This window comes from Ornithodoros turicata, chromosome 1 (genome assembly GCF_037126465.1).
Source record: "Ornithodoros turicata isolate Travis chromosome 1, ASM3712646v1, whole genome shotgun sequence".
In the NCBI taxonomy this organism is placed as follows: Eukaryota; Metazoa; Arthropoda; class Arachnida; order Ixodida; family Argasidae; genus Ornithodoros; species Ornithodoros turicata.
The window spans coordinates 48,519,563-48,541,246 of record NC_088201.1 but is presented as its reverse complement, the minus strand read 5'-3'; the positions used below and the strand labels follow the sequence as shown (position 1 = coordinate 48,541,246).

Here is a 21,684-nt window from a genome sequence, read left to right as displayed (position 1 = left end):
CCCGAAATATAATGAATATGGTCAATGAAATGAAGCAGCGGGAGTTGTCAGTCTCTTAGCGGGACTTCCCGGGGGAGGCAGCGCCCCCCCTAGTTCATGTTCCGGGGGGGGCAAGGGCCCCCGCGCCCCCCCGCAGTCGGCGCCTATGATTTGGTCCCTCTCTTCCCTCTTTGTTTCATCACTGTATGAAAAGTTGCTTGAATTTGTTTTCTTGAGCATCGCTTCTCCGTTACCGACGCCGGTTGTGTTACCATGACACAACCATATCAAAATTTGGCAATTTATGTGTCTCAAAGCACGTGCTTGTCACGGGATTTTTTTTAAACAGGGGGGATTCAAATAGGGATTGCCCCCAATTCCGCTGTATGGCATTTTCCTGAAAGCACCTAATTAAAATTAACGAATTTTAGGTAATTAGTCGTCCAGCAGTTACATGCGCTTTCCCACAGGATGTCCGCCTGGCACCACTGCAGCTCTTATAGCTTAAAAGAATCTGTAAAGGATAAAAAACATATTTGTAAGAAGACAGAAGCAGGGATCGGAACCGAATCTGAACACGAACCGAAAACCGCTAGCAACTCGCTGAACCAGACTGAACCGAACCACAATGTTTCTTTTCTTGCGTTAAATACCGAACATGAACTATATATATATATATAAAGAATATGGCGGTTACCGGTTCGCGAAACGGTTCAGGCGTAACGTGCGTTGTGAGAGATCAGAACTATACAGCGATAGGATTTACACAGCTGCAACTCAAGTGCGCGAGGTATTTCGTATTTTCTCCTCGTAGCTATTGCGTTCATTCAGTTATGTTAGTTTTGAGGGAAGGCGGTACACTATTTCACCAGCTAAGGTACAGCTTGGGACAAAAGTTTACGGAACACAGCCCCTGCTAAATATCAGGAAGAGGCCGGCAACTCCATCCATCTCTCAGTATGTGTGTTCAATCTGCTGCTAGGTTGTCGTTCCATTGGAGAAATGCAACACCTCGCTGTTCCGTAAACTTTTGTCCCAAGCTGTAACACCTATCATTCATCGGGTACTTCGGACACCAAATGCAGATGACAATTGTGTTGGAGATCGTGCTATGGCCAGTCAAACTTCTTGTTCCCAAAAGAGAAAAAGTGGCGTCTGATTGAATATATGTGGTCAGAAAGGACAAGCAGCGCCATTTGTCGTGTTTACTTTTTTTCTTCTTCCTTTCGGTATAGTTGCAGGCTTCCTTGCACGCGATTTTGTCGCCCAGCAACCCCACGTTTCTTCTTGGGTTGTGAAAATAATGGCCAGTCCCTGAGCAGGATGTAACAGGGTGTATACGATGAGTGAATATAGAGAGTACAGTGTGCTACTGTAGTGTTACACCTGAAATGCAGACTTGTAATACGCAGTGTTGCTGTAAACCACTCCTGTGTCACAGGCCTCGGTGGCTCAGTCGGTAGCGTGTTCGCGTTCTGATCGCGGGTTCGAACCCGGCCGAGAACGCCAGCAACTTGGTGGCAGGGTACAAGTTGCTTAGACACGCAGTCTTCCCCGAGGGATGTTAAATACGGGGTGCCGTGTGGTGAGCATTCATTGCACGTTCAAGAACCCTCAGGTAGGCAAAAGCAATCCACAGACCGAAAGCTGTGGCGTCGCTCATGATCTCAGTTGTCTCGCGAAGTAAACCCCATCATATATTAAGTATTAACTCCTGTGTCGGCAACATCATCAACAACGAAAGTACATTTGTGTTATTTCAGAATCGTACGGATGTGCTTGCTTTTGATCCATATGGCAATCCGCTCAATTCACGTTCCTGAACCGGTTCGAAGCGATATTTTTTGCTGCTGCGAAGCTGAACCAGAACCGAAAAAAAAAAAAATAATAATAACGGTTCCGATCCCTGCACACAATTGCACACTTCCCTCGTTAGGAACAGAAAGAGGCTCGTGCCCCATTGGCTCGCTTCTTTATTGTCTTCCGTGGCACCCATATTCGTTTACTCACTGGGTTCAGCACAGGTGAGTGGATAGGAAACCTCGTGGATAAAGGGGCACTACAGTGATTGTTTTCTTCTTCTGCGGAATGAAAGCTGCCGTTACTGGATTCATCTGTGGTGTCGTGAGTGGCTTATGCACGAATGAGTCGCTTATGCACGAAAAAAGTTATTTGAAATAAGAGAGAAAAAAAAGAAAAACAAGAAAAGGCGGGTGATCCCCCCCCCCTTCATTTTGTCGTATCTTGCTTTACCTTGACGGCCGACAATTTGCACGCATCGAAACGACGTTTTTCGCATTTTTTTCTTTTTCAGCGATGTAGTACCAAAGTAGTAGGGAATGTACTTTGCAATGCAATGGGGTACGGTAAATCTGATGCGCGCTTACTGTTTGGGTGAGGAGGAGGAGGAGGAGAAAAAAAAAAAAGAACGTGAAGTTGAGTAGGCAAATTTCGGAAATCAACCGGGTAAATTCAATTTCTCGCGAATTAAATTTGATAAAAGTACCCACAAGTAATGGCAAAATCTCCACCGAGAAAAACAGCGTTGACCCCGTGATGTTCAGACAGGTACATTTTTTTAAATATGACTTTTTATCACGATAGGCGCAGCACACTGTATCCGCTCCTTGCAGTAGAGTTTCTCCAGCAGCTGGAGCGCCCTCTACCAGCCACGTGTTAACATTTGAGTAGTAACTTCGGGCGGGTCTCCTGCTTTCCTTCGGTTTGACTCGTCTCGCTAAATGGTGTCCACTCAAGCGAAGCTTATTACAATCGCTCAGTACAGCGCAAATTTATTTAGTGGCTCTAGGTTAGACAAAGTTACACTGCACGTTTGTAATTTTTTGTAATGAAACATGTATAAGACGTGACGAGCTTACTATGCATGACTCTAGCAGGCAAATCTCGCCGAAATGAAAAAGGAGTCGAATACTCCCACTTTCTTCCGTGGGTTTGACATTTTTACGGTTGCTGGTTTTTACAGGTTTCTTTTTCTTCTGATGCTTTTTTTTTTATCGGTGGGTTTTACTTCTTCACGTTTCTCTTTTGGTACATTCCTTGTGGAATTCGAGGGAGAGGTGAAATTGCGGTACTACACGATCATCCTGATAGGAAAGGCCTGTAATAGATAATAGTGAGTTTTAGCATACCGTACGCTGTCGCTTTTGCGTATACGTAAGGAATAGCCTCTTGGTTCTGCGCAATGCGCTGCTTGTGTCTTGCGCGTGCGAACCACCAACGCTTTCCCTTACGTGCGCAAAGGCGACAGCGTACGTTATACCACGGTTATACTGAAACACACTATTAAGTGTGCAGCAAATTACGCTGAAATCCACCCCTCATTACATGGCTTTCTAAACGGCAACAACGCAAAACGGCGTCAGTGCATGTGTCTGACTTTTTAGCTCCCCGGCAGTGGGGTTTTAACGCTTTTAATCATGAACCTAAAGTGACCTTACGTAATTATTAAGCTAAATGTGCCGTCATGTCTACTGTTCAACGAAAGAATGTCTAAAAATTGCTGTGTAGTTCTGCATTTTCGAAATTGCATTTTCATTTCGAACGTTTCTGCAGAATATACTATTAAAGTTGTGCAATGCGCACTCATAAGCATAATTTCGTTGATACCAGAGAGCCACCAGGCCAAGGAAACGCCAGCTCAGTATCCGCGGCAATTTTAATTGAAATTCATTGTCACCTGTACCGTTTGTGCATAGTTTATGCAAACTCAGGGACCAACGTAGCCGTGACCTACCTCTCCGCGTGTTTTAACTCTACATATCTAACAAAAACCATAATAATACCATAACCGTTCAACCGCAACATAACAATTGGGCAAATAGACAACTTCTGAGATTACATGCGTGCGGAAATAGAACTCCGCAAAAGTCAGGGATTTTGGCATGAGTCCAAGCCAGCACACGTTACGACAATACCCCGGGAAATCTTCAGCCGAATGATGTGCATTCACAGATCCTTGACCCTTTGACAGCGCTACTCCATCAAAAAAAAAGAAAAAAAAAAAATGTCCAGGCAGTTCATGGGTCAGAAACCGTGTCATAACAACAACCAACAACTTTAGCTACAGTATTTCTGAGGCCAAGTAGAGCAGGAACAGCCGCGACGCAGTCAAATCGCGTAGTCAAAGCAAGCGAGGATACGCACCCTTTACTACCCAACATTTTGCACAGCGCCGGTAGGGGACATACGACGCTGGCTCCACCTGCCTAGTGCAAGGAGCGGACCTCTACCTGTTTGTAAACAAATGACGTCATAGTGTTCGACAGCGCCACGAATTTGGTAGAGTTGAACTACGTTCAAAGCTAGTGGCGAACAAGGTCGCGCCCGAAAGCCACGGTCTTGAGGGGATTACGATGGTCTCTGAAAAGTGACGCGACCTTCGGTCCTACTTTTCTTTCAATAGGGGGCAGCGAACAAATGCCCATTCGTGAAATCACGGTCTCTCAATACTCTGTGGTGAAACCCAGCACTCCCCTTCCGATCTGTTTCAGTCTGTCTACCAACGTCATGATGACGTTTCACGGGTAGAGGTTTATTCTGTTGCAACCTGTAGACCACCAGACTAAGGAACGTATTCTACGAGGGGTGTTCAAGTCAAACCGGGACTTTCTGCTCCGTGTACAAATCGCTCGCACTACTTCTTTTTCGTCATTTTCACACGCGACAGGCCTCCACGTTCACCACGTGGTGGTCCAAAGTTTGTGCAAAACAGAAGACACGTGCTGGACAAGATGGGCGACAACGAGGTGAGCGCGCACATCGAATAGCGAATTGTCAAATTCACAGTTGTTGTGAAATTCACAGAAGACTTCAGGCTCAGTATGGCCACGGTACACTGAGCCGCAGCAAAGCGTTTGAGTGGTGCAAACGGTTCCGAGACGGCCGTACATCAGTGCAGGACGATCCAGGCTCCCCGGCTCAGAGCCCAGTGTCAGCGTTAATGAGAACATCCAACTTCTGGAGCGCATGATCCTCAAGAACCGACGGATAACATGTCTCGAACTGGCTCGAAAGACAGACCTTTCTGTGGGGACCTTGAACACTATCATTCATGAACACCTCCAGTTTCGGGAAGTTAGTGGAAATCTCCAAAGAGCTAAGGTACCGTTTCGACACTGAAGGACAGCCGTTCCTTGATCGGATCATTTTCACTCCTGAGTCTAAACGCGCATCAAAACAGTGGAAGCATCCAGGCTCGCCAGCTCCCAAGAAGTTCCGAAGCACCCCGTCTGCGGGTAAGGTCATGGTCACGGTTTTCTGGGACAATAAGGCTGGCGTTTTTAATGTTGATTTTCTGCCCAGTGGTACCACCATCACTAGTGCATATTACTGCCAGGTTCTCAGGGATGTGCATAAGGCGCTGAAGCAAAAGCGGCCGGGTCTCATCACCAAAGGAGTCCTCCTCCTACAGGACAATGCACGCCCGCATACCGCGCATCTCACGACGCGCACCTTACAGGAACTTGGCTGGGAGTTGCTGCCACGTCCCCCTTACAGTCCAGACCTCGCCCCCAGCGATTTCCATCTCTTCGGGCCACTGAAGGCGTTCCTTGGGGGCCGCCACTTCAGCTGTGACGACGAGGTCAAGAATCTTGTTGACAGCGGTTCATTATGTTCTGTTGGTTTGAGGCATAAAACAGAGGTGCAAACGAACAATAAAACATTGCGCTCATAATGGTAACGCGATCGTGTGTCTTATAGTCATTGTTTTTGTTTATTGTACACGTCTCCAACTAACGAAAAGTGCCAGCGTCTCACATGAGGCGATACGCAGTGTGGCGGTTCGTGTTGTTCGCGAAGCGATGCAACATGACCTCGTATTCGTTCCTGGAAAACAAGACAAACAAAGTGCGTTCTTTCTGTTTGCAACTTATTGAACTAGTTCAACGATCGCAACTTCCACTCGCACTGCACGTCCCCATTCCCTTTTGGAGGAGTGCTGACCAGGGTGTCGGAGCGAACCGAAAAAAAGAAAACGCTATTTTGGTGCGAACCGGAACGGCATCGAAACCGTATACGTTTTTTCCGCTCAGGAGGGAAACCGAAAATATTATTTAACGGTTTTCGGTCCAAGAAAAAACTTCGCCGGACTGATCAGATGACCAATGTTTCCGACGCCATGTTCTGTAAAAGAAAAAAAAAGAAAAAAAAAAAAGGTAGCCGTTTCTGATGCGCATGCGTCCCTCGGCAGAACAGCGCGCGCGTAAAAGCCCGCCGTCACCTTGACAATTGTCGGTGTCAGATCGCAGCCGAGGTCACTTGCGAGCCCTAGGAGTGGACACAACGTACAACGTCACGTCGTGACGGAGGTGCCCGTCATTTCTCACGTGTCTTCCACGGGATGAAGGAACGAATAACCGAGAGACACGGAAGTAGGAGAGAGCTCTCCGCACTCGTGAGAATCAATCGACTGCTGCGCGCGATATTTTTCTGCTACGCTCATATTTCTTGCCTGAAAACGTTATTATATATAGTGATCGGACATTCCATCACGATCGAAAACTGATTTTTTTTTTCTCGGTCTTACACTGCTCCTTTAAGGGAACCGCATAAAATTTGCCCACAGTCTTTGCCCGCTGTGCACACTGCTGCAGTCGCAGAATGAGAAACTGGAGATCAGACTTGTTATTGTAGCATACTTTATTTGGCATTTCAAGTCGTCAAACTAAGTAGCAAATAGTAAAATCCTGTATGTCTTCAATGTTTATATGCACCTCTACAAAATTCTACACATGGATGTGAAATTTACCATTTTGTAGTTACATTTTCAATCCACGATGCTGTGAAACATCTCATACATAAATGCCATTCAGCTCAATTAGAAATTTTCCCTGACCCTGTGTGTTATGCTAATTTTCAGTAAGCACCACATACCTACTAGTCTCTACAGTACAAAGTTCCAAACACACAAGTGTAAAAAAGGATTTTGTTTCTAAAGTAAGCTTACTATGTGACTTCAGCATGTGGAGACTTTTGCTGACTCATAACATTCACGATTATACCTCCAGAAAGAAACTGAATATAAAAGTATTATTGCGTGCATATTAATTGGTGTGACACATATGTCTCTATTGCACTGCGTCAGTTAGGCCAGTTTATTTGTACCTTGGATAAGTCTTAAACCTACTTAAAATTGCACATACCAGACCAGACATGTTCCACAGTATGTCTCGACACACAAACTAAAAAGAGTATTGTAAATGGTTGAATTTACAAGGCTTTGGTAGTCTTCTCGGTAAATTGTTTTATAGCTCTGCATGAGATTGCGTACACTCAGGAACTGCACCATCGAAGCATGCACTTCTTGCAGTACAAGCTTCATTAAGCTAGCTGCCTCATAAAAATATGAAGACAACACAAAACAAAACAGTCAAAAACACTGAGTCAATATCACAAAACGCACACCAGGTTTACATATTTGCCAAAAGAAACATCCCCAAAAAGGCAACATAAAAAAACAACAGAGGAACAACATTTTCTTCTTTCTTGACTATCACGCCGTGTTGTTCTCATCAGCTTCTGACAGCTCAGATTGGGGTGGGGTCAAGGAACTTGGAGACACTGCGGACACAAACTCCGACACTGATCCCTGCCGCATCATCCGCTGTTTAAATCCATCTGGATCAAACATGGTGGGATTCTGCAGGAGAAGAGGAAAGCTCCAACTTCTTGGTGCAAGGTTTATGTAACGGTCATTGTCTTTGCATTTGCAGCAGTTTGGTGCAGAATTTTGTTGATGCAGGACAGCCAGTCAGCGTACAGTGCGGCGAGAAGCATGCGCATGCTGAGCACGTGTATACTGAGAAAGCGTGCAACAGAGAAGAAATGGGTGGGTGGAAGGTTAAAGATGATATGCAAGCAAGAACTGCAAGCCATAAAAACATCTATAATCATTTGTACTGAAGGTGATGAATTGGGCTAGTTGATATTGGTTATCCGATAGCATTAAGCACCACAAAGACAAAGAGTAAAGGATGACACACATACATGTATCTGCAAAATCCTCTAGCCTTTGCGTTTATGTCACTTCATGCTAATGGATCTAAAATCACCCCTGCAGTGTGCATGGCAATAGCTCGCTTCTCATCATTTGCCTGAGACAGCTGCTTAGAATTTTGGACAACAGCCACTATTAGCACTGTGTGAAAATTCCAATTAAAATCCAGTGCAATATACAAGCTTATTTTACCTAAATCATTCATATTAATCATTCAAACGTTTCTATAGTTCAACCTAGTGAAGACTTAAGGGCAAACTTTAATTGTGGGAGTTGTAAACATGGGTTGATGTGGCATTACATGCAACAAGCAGCAGCACAAACTTGCAGTTGCTGACAGTAATCTCAAAAATACGTGACCTCATCTATGCAGCATGCAATTAACAGGAACTTCCTGACAATGTCATACCATTAAAGAGGCACAGAAAGCGCTTCAGTCACTACCTTTCTTTATACAAAGCATTTCTTTATATAACCTGACTACTAAAATACACCATGTGAAGTGATTCATTTGAGAGACGTATAAAGCCAGCAGAATTCGATTTTAAAAATTGATACCGTGTGCAACACTGGCACTACTCGCAACCAGCCGCCCAAGGTCGGCAAGTTGCCCCAAGCAATGAGCCACTTTGACGTCACTATGGCAGAGCCCGCTAGCTAACAGGTTTGGAGATACGTCGTCTGCTACACAGGGGGAGAACTCGGGGGGGAGAAACACAAAAGAGAAAAAGTGTAAAGCACCGGCCCGATTGGGGCGCTGTCTCCCTTGTGACCATAATGACATCAGTGCTGACATTTTCTCCCTCTTCCTCGTTTCACCCTGCAGAGCGAGTTTAGCAGGAATGCACATGTCGCTGTTTGGGTGCGCTTTTTTCTAAGAAAAATGTTGCATACAGACAATTGTTTTTCTCTTTTTTTTTGTTCGTTATCAAGTCAAGTCATATCCTTTCAAAATGCGTCAGAAACAGAAAATCTTTTGTACGGCTAAGTAACACTACCTGCGCACATTTTGTAAAACAGTTTAGAACCACCTAGCAGGAATATGCTAGAATTGCAGACAGCAACCTGTCATGTGCACAGTTTGTTCTGGTTTTCTTTTTCTAACCTTGGTAGGTATGACTCACAACTGGGAACAAGCAATCACAGCAAGACTGTGAATAGTTGTGTGCAAGTATCGTACAGCGCAGACAAAACGACTCACGAGAGTCAGAGAAGTTCATCATATCCCCAAATTCACAACAACCATACGTCACTAGTTAAAGATGAGTAACAATAACCTCAACGAAAAAATATTTTCTGCATTTTTTAAAAAAACTGCACGCTTATTTGCATTGCACGTGGGTTGACATCAAGCTGGAACAATACTGGGTTACATGATGAAGTCATGTTACGTCATTTTAAATGTGACGATGTATTTTGTTCAAGATAAGCTATGAACATGCTGTTTCACAAACTTAAGTCTCTCTTTTTTTTTCTTGCAACATATTTCAATCCGGGACATAGTGCCACTGTATTACATATGGCGTGGTGCTTTGCACACCGTGCATGCTCTAGGGATAAACGCCCTCCGAAATGGGCGAAGCCTGTTGCGGTTGCTCTGTCCAACAACTTGTGACATGTAAAGTAATCTGGATTATTTTTTATGAGAATAGGGAATAGGGCCTCTGCTTTCTCACAAGTGTGCTAAGAGAAAAAATAAGACACGAGCGCAAATGTTTTACAAGAACCAACTTCCTCACTGATTGCTCACAGAAATTCTGGCAGTACCTACCAGATAAATGAATTGGGTGATGTGACACACAATCCCTGAATGCATTGTGAACAAGTTCAATAATACCTTTTATAAAAGTATTTACTAGTAAGTTTACATATCGCACGTGTGGGGATCCAGACTCGCCCTTTGGGGTGGGGCGTCCAATTGTCGAAATGCGTAAATGGTGAGGGGAGAGAAGGAAAACTAATGTGTAGCCCAGCAGGTGTTTGTTTTCTTTCTTTCTTTTTTTTTTGTGTGTGTATGTGTGTGGAGTCTATCGACCACCTCTTTCCCCCGATTCCACCACTATTCGCACGACAGCTTGACAGCTTTACCAAGCCCATGCATGTGATGCCTCAAGCTGTTGTAGATATTAGGGGGCATGTTACTATTACGCACTGATTATGTGATGAAAGACCTGACACAATCAGGACAATTACACTAGCGAAGTAAAATAGAGTGCCTAAAATTTATTTATTCCTCGTATAACGGATAATGTATTCTTCTTATAATTCTTATTAATTACAGTAGTACTAATTCATTTGCTATAACACTTATAATTATTCTTTGTATAATGCATGAACAGAGACTTATGCCTTTTGGCCCCTTCACACCGCTTTACGAGGTAAATCACGATCAATGTATTAAACTATTCATTCCAGGTGTCCATGTATTTAAATACTCTTTCGTTGTATGTATCATCTACGAGTGGAATTCTTTGCCGTCATATTGTGTTGTGTCAGCTTCAAGCATTTGAGGATAGCCTCAAGAAACATTTTTCGTGAATCTAATCTCACCTGCTTGGATGGCAATAGCCATCTGCTGTAGAAACTAGTATTCCTTACAAGTTTTTTTACTTCTATCAGCAATTATTATGTACTGCACATGATTTTCATTTAAATATGTGTGGTGTTTGTTAACTGATGTAGCTGTATGTGAACAAGCTGTTGTAGTTTTTGTTAAAATCGTTTCTGCCTTTTCTTAGTACACTGCTCCTAAAACCAGGGTAGAAGGGTAGTTTTACTTCATTTTGGCCCCACTCTGGTTATTATGCTGTGTATCAGCTCAAATGAACTCAGATGTAGCTTAGAACATTTGGACAAGTTTATCTGTAGTTGTTATCAAGATACAAGATACCTTTTGTAAGTAGCAAGCCCAGGAACATACCGTACAGACCGTACAGCTCAGCATACCGTTACAGACAAATACTTCATCAGTGCACAACAAAGTCACAGAATAGTAAGCATTAGTCAGAGGAAGGTAGCTCCAAAGCATACACCTGCAAGCATGCACAGCAGTAGGTTATAAAGCCATGTAGTGACATGCTGAGGATACGGCCCTAGGCTACTTGGCATATTCCAAGAGTGGTAGTTTTGTAGACTTTCCTGAATCTGAGAGGGCTTGAGCAGCCAGCACTTGCAACTGCAGATGCATTTCGTGTACCTTAGTGCACACAGGGATACATCTGCTTACTGTTATGTTTCAAATTTTTGATTATTCCTCTAGAGTGTCATGCTACAACTGTCCAAATGCTCACAAAAATTAAATTACGCTGATGAATCATGTCACTACCCTTGCCTTCCTACACAATTTCATCAGAAATTCTCGTATTACACCACTTGTTAGTTTTGCGTTCTTATACTAAATTCATACCTGCCAACTTGGGAACATCCAAATTAGGGAAATTTCAAAAGCGGGCGGGCGGCGGGGGACAGCCGGTGTTGGGAGGCTTTTATTTGCATATGTCACAGGAGCACACCTGACAAAAGCAGGCACATCAGGCACAAGTTTTGCAGCACAAGTTTTGTAGACTTTGCCCTCTCCGAGAAACTATCTAGTTCTCGAGCTGTGACAAGCTATGTGTCAGCTATGTCAGGCTGTGTCAAGCCGTGTCAGGCTATGACACTTTCTCAAACGAACGTGAAGTAACAAAACTGTCTCTGTTCTCTTCGCGATGCTGAGCTGCCCTCACATTCAACGCTACTCGTTTAGCACTACCTCAGTAATGTGTCTGAAATTCAAAAGCCCACCTGGACTTCCCAGGAGAGCTTAAACATAATAGTTCCTTAACAAGTTAGTTAACGAGTCATTAAAAAGTAGTTTGCATAATACATCAGAACAATCAGTTACAGTTGCAGATCACTGTGGTCAGTTCAGTGTGTTCAGCGTGCGTATTATGAGCTCTTGTGTGCAGTTCCCATTTCACCGACAATTCCTGTAGACTTAGTTCAAAGCACAATCCTCCTCCGTGTTTCCAACTCCCGATGCTGCAAAGCAGTACACTTTGCATCGTCGGGAGTTGGGAACACAGAGGACGAGGGCCTGTGTGGATAACATCGTAGTCCTTGTCTTGCTTTCAGAAAGACCGAGCTTACTAGCACTGTTTGTCTTGGCATTTAAGGTGGTGCTTGTGCTTCCTCGATGTAACATGGGTAACACTGTCAGCCCACCCTCCACGCGGAATGTTGATGTCGCAGCCGTAAACTGTGCAGAACACATGGTGCCTTTCCTGGACGCGTTCACGCGTCCCATCTGTGTATTGCTTCAGAAACACGTGTAGATACTTGTTTCGCTTACACTGTGCAATATGCAAGGCAGAAACAGTGCAAAGGCACCTTTGCCGTCCCAAAATATGAAGAACTTCTAGAAGTGCTAGAACTAGAACCATGACCAGAACCCTTGAACTCCGGAGCATAGAGGTTCCAGAAAGAGGCAGCGACGCTGATGGCAATCGGGTGGTATTGGATTGACATTTACGTCTCTCTGGCCAGAGAAAAAGCAGAGTTTGAGATATAGAGGGGAAAACTGCATTCCCAGGAGATATGCTTCTCAATCGTACAATTGTACAAACCGGTCTGAATACGGGAGGGTTGGCAGGTATGTAAATTGCACACCACATTGCCCATTACTTCTGCTTTTCCATGCTAGACCTCCCATACTGTTGATGTAGACGAAATCTCGTGTTTAGTTTTGTTCTTTCTTGTGGCAGCAGAGGTGAAGCAAGAAATAATAGTAAATCCTCAATAAAATAAAATAAATTTTGTGCACTGAGCTTTTACAGCAGTCAACAGGCAGCCATTAATGATTCCCATCACTGTATGGAACAGAGACAACTGACAGGCTATTCTTCCTAATAAAATGCACGTTTGTGATCGTTCACCTTGCAACATGTGCCTCACATATTTTCTTCTGTATTGTTAACATATAATTTTCAATCAGGTTTATGCCTTGTTCCGTGTGAATGACAGGCATGTTACAGCCAGTTACCATTTTAGGGTGTAGCAAAAGGTGCACAAGTAGGTACCAGCATCCTGTTTTCAAACACGATCAAGGTTCTCCACATGCAATTACTGTTCCCTTTTCACTAGATGCGATGTGCATTGTCGTTACAACTAATGACTATATACGAGGTATCTCACGGAACACATCATGAAATTTCAATTAAAAATCTATGGTGTCAGAAAATTATACAGTTAATGCTGTTTATCTTGGGGGGAGCTTTTTCCACGACTTCGGAGCTTTTTTATCAATTTTAATTCATGAGAAATTGAATTTTCTCAGTTGTACTTTGATATTCGCCAAGTGAACCCATTTCTTTTTTTAACAGAAAGTGCATGTCGAATTTACCCCATTCTATTGCAAAAGACATTTACAATCAAAATGGCAATAGCAGAAAAAAATTGCGGAAACCGTGGTTTCGAGGCGCACAAATTGTCGTCCGAGACCAGTTCTCTGTCAAGTTAACGCAAGATGCAGCGGAAGAAAAAAACTCACCCGCCCTTTCCTGTTTCCTTCTTGCCTTTCCTTCAGATAACTTTGGGTTGCGACCATGCTGCCACTATCAGCAGAAGCTTGCAGAAGGGAAAATGAAAGGGCAGGTACATGGCCTTCTCGCATAACTTCGTTTCGAGGTCTGGACACAACCAGCAATTCGCGCCTCAAAACAACATTTTCACAATTTTTCTTTCGTTTTCACTAGAACCATTGTAGCAGTAGATATCATGATAAGGCAAGCCTGAGCGATGGGCAAGACACGTAAACAAACACAAACACGAAGGCTCAAACCAGCAAAACGTTTGAAACGTTTGAACGTTTGAATTTTTAACGTTTGAACGTTTGAAACGTTTTGCTGGTTTGAGCCTTCGTGTTTGTGTTTGTTTACGTGTCTTGCCCATCGCTCAGGCTTGCCTTATCATGGAATTTATCCACCAGCTAGCCTGCATTTACACCATTCTGTCAATAGCAGTAGATATATTCTGCAATGGAATGGGGTAAATCCAGCATGCACTTCCGGTTTATGGCACAAACACATGAGGTTGACTTAACAAGTTTTGGAGTTCAATTCAGAAAATTCAATACAGAAGAAAATATGCGAGGCACAACTTGCAAGGTGAACGATCACAAATGTGCATTTTATTAGTAAGAATAGCCTGTCAGTTCTCTCTGTTCCATACAGTGATGGGAATCATTAATGGCTTAAAAGCGCTTGATGGTGTTCCTTGATTTATAAAAATGCTCCGAAGTCGTGGCAAAAGTTCCTCCAACAGCAAGATATAAAAATAAAATTTCGTGAAACACCCTACAGAGAATAATGCAGTGTTTCCCTTATCCTGAACAGGTGAAATAATCGAATGCATTGAGAGAGGTGGTGGTAAAGGCCCTTGACACTCTTTCGAATGCAGTAACTCTACTATGTTGTGACGGCTACGCAACATCAAAGCATTAACTATAATGTCGGTTTTATGACGTCGTGATACATCGTGACACATATACACTCCTTAATTATAACATGAGCTGCAAGAAAAGTGGAAGTGCACACGCAGATCAAACGCCTTCCATGAGCTTTGTCAGATGTGCTACGCCCTTTCTGGTGTGTAAGCACTATATAGTGATAGAATGTTGCAACACATTAAAAAACATTTTCCTTTAATGCTCGGCCCTGATCTCATCTCGCAGGCATTATGGCTTCTGCTAAAAAAAAACTCATAAAATGGCATACAGACAACTTCCAACCAGGTGCAGTTCATGCAGAGCAAGCGTGTAAACCTATCAATTGAATCTCACCTTTCGAACGATTATATTTGCCACCTCTGGATCCAGGGTAGGAAAGTCAGGAGGCAACAGATTTGAGAGGCGCGACCGTGCACAGGCCAGGAGAAAGTCTCTCGAGTAGCTCCTAAGCTTAGAATTACCCTGGGGCAGTTTCTCTGGGACCTCAGTACAGGGCTGTGCTGCAGGGATGCTACTCACTTGTTTTGGCAGCTGATTCTACGGGTTTGAGAAGTTACAAATGCATGACAAAACAAACACACATCCAACTTTGAAAACATTGAGCATGTGATCTCAGGACTGAGACATGTAGCTTTATAGCTATCCCTTAGGCAGGGAGTGTTCATGGCGCATAAGCAACTAAGCCTATAGTGTTGGCCATATAACCATATTCCAGTAAACCACGAATATCCTGGAGACGTCCAAAATGTGTCGCAGACGTCCAAGACGTCGAGACATCCTATGTACGTCCCATGGATATTCGTGACTGGATCCAAACTTATGTCGCAGATGTCACAACTGTAGCTATGTTCCATGGACATCACATGGACTGGGTCCAGTCTGTCTCCTCAAAATATTTTAGTTGTTGGGGATATCCAATTCTGTATATCCCCTGTGCATCCCACAGAGAATATCTTGGGTACATCGAGATTTGGATATTCTGAGGTGATCGTATCACAAACCAAAAAGTACGTACAAACAGGGGCTGAATGACGTTTCCGCACAGATGCGGAATTCTGTGGCACTCTCAAATTTGACTTTCGATGAACCTACTGAGTGTCTCAGACCAAGAGCAGTAAGAAACACAGGCGTTACCTTGTTGCAGAGTTAATACACCACGCAACTCGTCACTTGACTGTTGTTTTTGTGCATAATCGGATTATACTTAGACAGCTCACCATCCGTTTTGTTTCAGATGCGAGGAGTACCCTCGAATTCGCGGAAGTTCGCGCGACAAGCAATATACAGTAGAATCTCGATGATACGAATCTCACGGAGTCACGGAAAAAATTCTTATCATCCGAAATTCGTATCAAACGAATTAAACCAAAATAAGAATTGAGGCAAGAAAATAGACAGTGACTGTTCATTTTCCGTTACTGTCAATGAAAGAGGTCAGTTGTAACGCTTTTGTGTCTCCGTTTTTGGCCAATGCTGCCCAAATACGCGAGATGATTCAAAAGATGTAGCACGTGCTTTTCACCCGCGAGTCGCACGACAGTGGTCTAAAGCGAGCTTCTCCTAAAGCAAGCAGGCGTTAGGTGAAGCCGACTTGCGGAATGGTGACGCGTAATGTTGCCACAAGTTGTCCTGGTATGTTCCCTCCACGTGTTCTGGGGTTCTGGTCGCTGTTTTTCGCCAGAGATAAAGTGATAAGGTTCCGGGCCCTTCAATCCCTTGAACTTATCTCCACCACCAAAAGGAAAGTCATTGCTTGCATTGCGCTTCATGATGTAAGGGAGTTCGTGGTGAGGATCGCCCTCCCTTTTCGAAAGACGCAGCAGCATCACTCGCACGCTCTCGCGTCACGGGGGAACGACCCCTGTCGCATCCTCGGCTCATTCATATCATCCGTAAAGGCAAGATAACGCGTTCGTATCATCCGAACTCTAATACATGGGAAGAATAGGCATTCCGGCCGGGACCGGAAAAGAATTCGCATCATCCCGAAATTCGTATAATCCGTGATCGTATCATCGAGATTCTACTGTAGTATTTGTTTTCTCTTGGAAAGGGAATGCTAGTACCTTTTGAAGCTTTTTGGACTGTGAGCTTTTCCATTTCTCTGTTTGCTTTATTTAAACCACCGTGCTCTGTGTCCGTTATGGGAATTACCAGAAACGGGTACAGTGGGGCAACAGGGAATGAAATAGTTATGTTGTGGCCACCCTCTATAGTTACGGGTCCGTGAATGGTGCCGACCCCAGCCCCCTACACACACACACACAACTCTCGCAAAATGTTTCAAAATACGATTTGAAGATGATAAAAGCAACTTCAAGCTCCCAATAAACATCCATGCGTCGTCTCAATCTCAAAGCTGTCAATATCCCACGGACGTCTACTGTTCGTTTGTGGGATGTTCGTGGAATGTGCAACAGGGGAAGATTTTTTTGTCCCCTGGACGTACGGATGATGTCTATGGGATTTGTGGCGTATTCCCTGGGACGTTCGAACCTCCGAGTCAGGATACGACATGGATGTTCAGGGGACGTCTCTGGTTTGATGGGATTCATCATCCTCAAAACTAGTGGGACAAGGACAAAAATGACAACACAAAGAGCAAAATTAAACAAAAAAACATAGTGCCAAGAATTTTTTTCCTATTACGCAAAAGCCTTCCACGATATTAAACTAACGCTTTATAAGTCTATTGTTCGTCCGAAGCTAGAGTATGCGGCTTCGGTCTGGGACTCGGGTCACAGTGTGCTTATCGATGCTCTCGAGTCAGTTCAGCGCAGAGCAGTTCGGTTTATTTTCGGAAATTACCAGTGAATAGTCTATCGTCTATGAAAGCTAACCTTCAATTACCTGACCTCGTAGTACGCCGTAAAATCTCACGTTTATGCCTTTTTCACGAAATATATTGTCGTAATTATTACCTGAAAGAATGTTTTGTAATCCCGCCTGCTTACATCTCTCATCGTACCTCCCATCGTCAAAAAGTAGGAGTCCTTTTTTGTTCCACCAAAGCACTCAGTGATTCGTTCTTTCCACGCACATCTCGCGACTGGAACCACCTTCCCGGAAACTTGACATCAATCCCTTCAACTGATTTATTTAAACGAGCTCTTTGTAATCATATGTTTTGAACGACCTCTATGTTTCAATTCAGTAGTTATATACTATTGTGCATGTTTGCAGTTTTGTAATGCATATTCTGTATGTCACCCACTCCCCTCTGTAATGCATATGCCCTGAGGGTATCAAAATAAACATAATAAATAAATATTATTGTCACTTTTTACTGAAACACTAAGGGAAAGACAAAAAAATTGTCACTCCTCCTTTCACCATCTTCTGTCAGGCTTAAAGGAGCACTCAGATGACCCCATTTTGTTTTTGGCTGTGGAGTGCTCTGCAACGAATAAAAATGAGCTCCTGCGAAACAATGATGGGCACAGGTGACCTGCAGTACGCGTGTGAGGCCTCTGCACCGCACATTTAAAAGATCCCCCCATTATTGGAAAGAGCACATCGGAGAGTGAGGGAACGTCGTGATGTAGTGTGGTCCCCTGACATGCGACTCGTGATGTAGACTGGCACGGCGCGCGCGGGTATGACCAACGTGTGAGCTGAGAAGAAAGAAACGAAGAAGAAAAGCACAGGGAATTTTCGCACGAGGGGACTGCGTTGGTCGGCCGGCTGTGGCTGCTTTCTCCAAACTGCTTTTGTAAACCTGATTGTGCAGTGACAGCACGCCGCACAGTGAAAATATTTTGTATGGCAACTCCTGATGGACAAGGTTCTGAGTCATGTTAAATGTCACCTCATTGCTCCTCTAACTACTCATTTGATCACATGTTGCTTCCAAGAGGAAGCCTACCCCCTCTTCATACCCTTGCATACTTCCTCTTCACCACACAAAATGGAAGCGTCCTCTACCTAGTTAGAAACTTGACAATAACCACTTCAAGTGCCCCTCAAGGCATGAACCAGCACACCCATACTAACTGCACATGCCGAAGGTTAACACAAGCAGTGAGCTCACCTTAACTGGCACATCAGCCGGTCTGCTCGAAGTTTCCAGCACTTTCCCTGCAATCTGCTGTGATCCAAGAGAGTATGGGCCATTTGACGAGCCTGGTAAAATATAATGTGTCGTCCGGTTCATTTCATTTTTTTTTGTCCAGGAGGCATAACACATCATACCACGCTGTATTCTGTATGAAGCACCATAACCTGGATATCATTTTCGAGCCAAAAATATTACCACACATTTCCAGAAACGTCAAGTACTGTATTTACATATCGTATTCACATATAGGTGCTTACTTAGGAGCTGACTTGATATGGTATCTCAGAGCTGACTGTATGTTTTAAATGCTGGTGTGAGATAGGGTAATGTATTATGTAAAGACACCTCTAACACAGACTTAAGGCTCATTCAACAACTCTGCATTTGATGGTTTTCTCACGTCGTATCATCTAGGACTACACAAAAGCTTGGGTTTTTGGCCCATGCAAAAAAGTATTTGTCCAATAGATTATGCAACACAGATTCAGGCACAAATAGCTTCAGTGTTCCACTGTTGTCGGCCGTACGCAGTTTTATCCTCACCACTTCGATGCACCAATCAAACACAGCAAATATTCAGTCCACTATTCCAAAGATACATTCTAGGTCACTGCCACTTCAGCAAGTGTTTGTTGTTGTTGTTTTTAAGTGCTGAAGTGTTCTGAGTGTTTGTTATGTGAGCAGTGCCGCACAGTACAGGGAAAGTTCTGTCATTAGGAATATCAGAGTGTTCCTCAAACACACTCCAACTTTAGCAAATGTTGGCTTTTTTTTCCCCTTTGCTTATTCCACAACATGCAGTGTGGTTGCTCTCTGTTTTGAGTAATTCAGATTTAAGTCAGATGCAAAAAAAATCAATGCTGTACCAGTAACACACCTGGTATTAACATGGTCAAATTCACACATGTTTAAGCCTAGTGTTCACTGCGCGACTTAAAAAGTGCACTACATTATTCGCAACCTTTGATAGTAAAGCTGGAAGACTCATGGTTTGGTGTGGTTCGCCAATGCCTACACTGACCATATCAAAGAGAGGAAACCCCTTCCAAAAACCAAACTTCCAGTAAACGTGCTGCATGAAGCACCACTACCTATCTCAAACATATCTGCTCTATGTGTTGTGTTTGTCCCTAGATTGGGCTCGCCTCAGTTCGTCTGCCTGTCTGTACATGCGCAGTACCATGCGCAGTGTACTTAAATAAGACAAGTTTGATAATTGTTTCTCTTCTCTCTTCATGAAAGCCGGAGAGAGATGAGAAAAGAGAGGTGGCTACATGCACGCAAATTGTGTGTGGTGGTTCACACGATCAGGAACCAATAGAAAGGCCATGGTGGCTCAATGTAGCCCTAGCATGAACAGCAATAGTACTGGTATCAGCAATAGCACTGTTTTGCTCTGTTTTCTTCACAACTCAAAATTAAGTCTATGGCAGTTTAATGTATGATAATCAGACGCACTTATAAAAATGTCTGAAATTTGTTGGTAATTTGAATGCCTGTACTTTTCAATCATGGCTGGCAATATTTCACACAGTTCTAATTGCGCCGAAGCCCGATTATCAGGAAATTTATGAAAATCACGTCCTTGAGAGACTTGTAATCATGTGCTACAACCACAATCCCCACAAGGAAGATTTGAGGACTATGCCTCTGAGAATCTGCCAAATGTGAAATCTTACCAAGTTGGACTGGAAGGTTCTTGGCAATGCTGTTTGACTTCATCAGTGGCTTAGGAGCTGCAGCCATATTTCTACGCTGTAATATGAATGGCTTAAATTGAACACAGTTTAGTTGAAAACACATGCACATGAGCTTCACAAGAATGATATATTGCTATGACCAGTGTGATATCTTGTACGTGAGTGTATTTCACGATACGCATTTCCAGAATGGGCATATTCTCCAACTCTCCAAACGGCACTGGAATGAACTAGTGAACTAGTGAGCTGCTCCGAATGTAGCTACCAGACAGCCTCTCGACATTCAATATACTGCTCTTCAGTGATGTAATGTTGAGTGCTATGTTCTAAGAATCTATGTAAGATGAGGATGATTACTGATAAAACATATGGATGAGGTAACCGTAATCTCCTTGTGCGTAAGGATGAAATCAAGGTATCCACGTGGCTGCTCTGCTTCTCGTCCTTGGCTCAACACTGCCGTTATTTTCTTCTATTCTCTTTCGTTTGTCTCCTTTTCTTATTATCTCTCTGTAGTCTCACTTATGTGAGTTTCCCTTACAGTGCCCAGAAGAACAGTCTCTGTTCAAAATATTGGCAGCTCTTGTCGTGAAGCTCTTCCCTTAACTATGCAAAATTCAGTTTCTGGAGTAGTTTGTAAAAGCCTTCAATTTGTCTCAAAATAAGATTCAGCCAGCCATTCCACAACATAGTGGAATGACTGACTCTGGTTATGCTTCGAAGTGGACATACTGCAACACTGGCTTATTAAAGCAAGCATTCCGTTTGGTTCATGGAAAAATAAACACTTTATAGCAGTTTTCGCTTTGGATTCATTTCCAATCCTTTGCTGTGATAGATTCATGATGAAATCATATTCACTTACTCCCGAACTGAAGCCATCATGCTCATCACGAAAGGTTTCATCATCGCTAGAAGAACTAGTAGGACTGCTGAGAGGTCCATTCCACTGCTGCATGGCTTGATTATTCCTGAAAAAACAAATTGAACATATCTGCTCTGTTTAGGGTTGAAGTCGAGGGATACTCACATAACTTGTCATATCAAAATGCAGAGAAATAGGACTAACAACTAACAATTAGAACACAGTGAGAGACAGATTGAGTTTAATGTGCACACCTTGCACAAAGTAATTAAGTACAGAAACACTTCTTGAAGATTTACAAGCGTTGATAAAAGAAAAAAACAAACAAATTGTTGGACAGTACCATAAAAATCAATTATCATTATGATTTGTTTGACTGGGAAGCTCGCCACCCAGTGACGTCACTAGGGTACGCGTCACCCGGTGTGGGAGCTCTTTGTGTCATCCCCCACCCCATCCACCTCCTACTAACAGATCCCTTAGTGTACCTGGCGACACACAATAAATAACCATATTACACAACACTCTAAGCAGAAAAAAATCACATGCTTGCAGAGCGCTCCTCATGTTTTTGGCATCATC

The 21,684-nt window shown here is 43.5% G+C and overlaps 1 protein-coding gene across 5 annotated transcripts in view; it reads right to left on the bottom strand.

The window, feature by feature from the left end:
* Nucleotides 1–6,621: 6,621 nt before the first annotated feature.
* Nucleotides 6,622–21,684, bottom strand: part of LOC135378196 (eukaryotic translation initiation factor 4E-binding protein Mextli-like) — a 55,459-nt gene continuing 40,396 nt past the window's right edge. For 4 of the 5 annotated variants that reach the window (XM_064611136.1, XM_064611139.1, XM_064611137.1 and 1 more), the window contains 5 exons: nt 21,103–21,208; nt 20,217–20,292; nt 18,511–18,602; nt 14,814–15,017; nt 6,622–7,639 (listed from right to left, as the gene is read on the bottom strand). In XM_064611136.1, coding sequence (XP_064467206.1) covers nt 7,493–7,639; nt 14,814–15,017; nt 18,511–18,602; nt 20,217–20,292; nt 21,103–21,208 — 625 coding nt within the window. In that variant the 3' untranslated portion in view covers nt 6,622–7,492. Of the gene's footprint in view, nt 7,799–14,813; nt 15,018–18,510; nt 18,603–20,216; nt 20,293–21,102; nt 21,209–21,684 lie in introns of all 5 variants that reach the window. The other variant, XM_064611140.1, reaches the window with a different exon arrangement.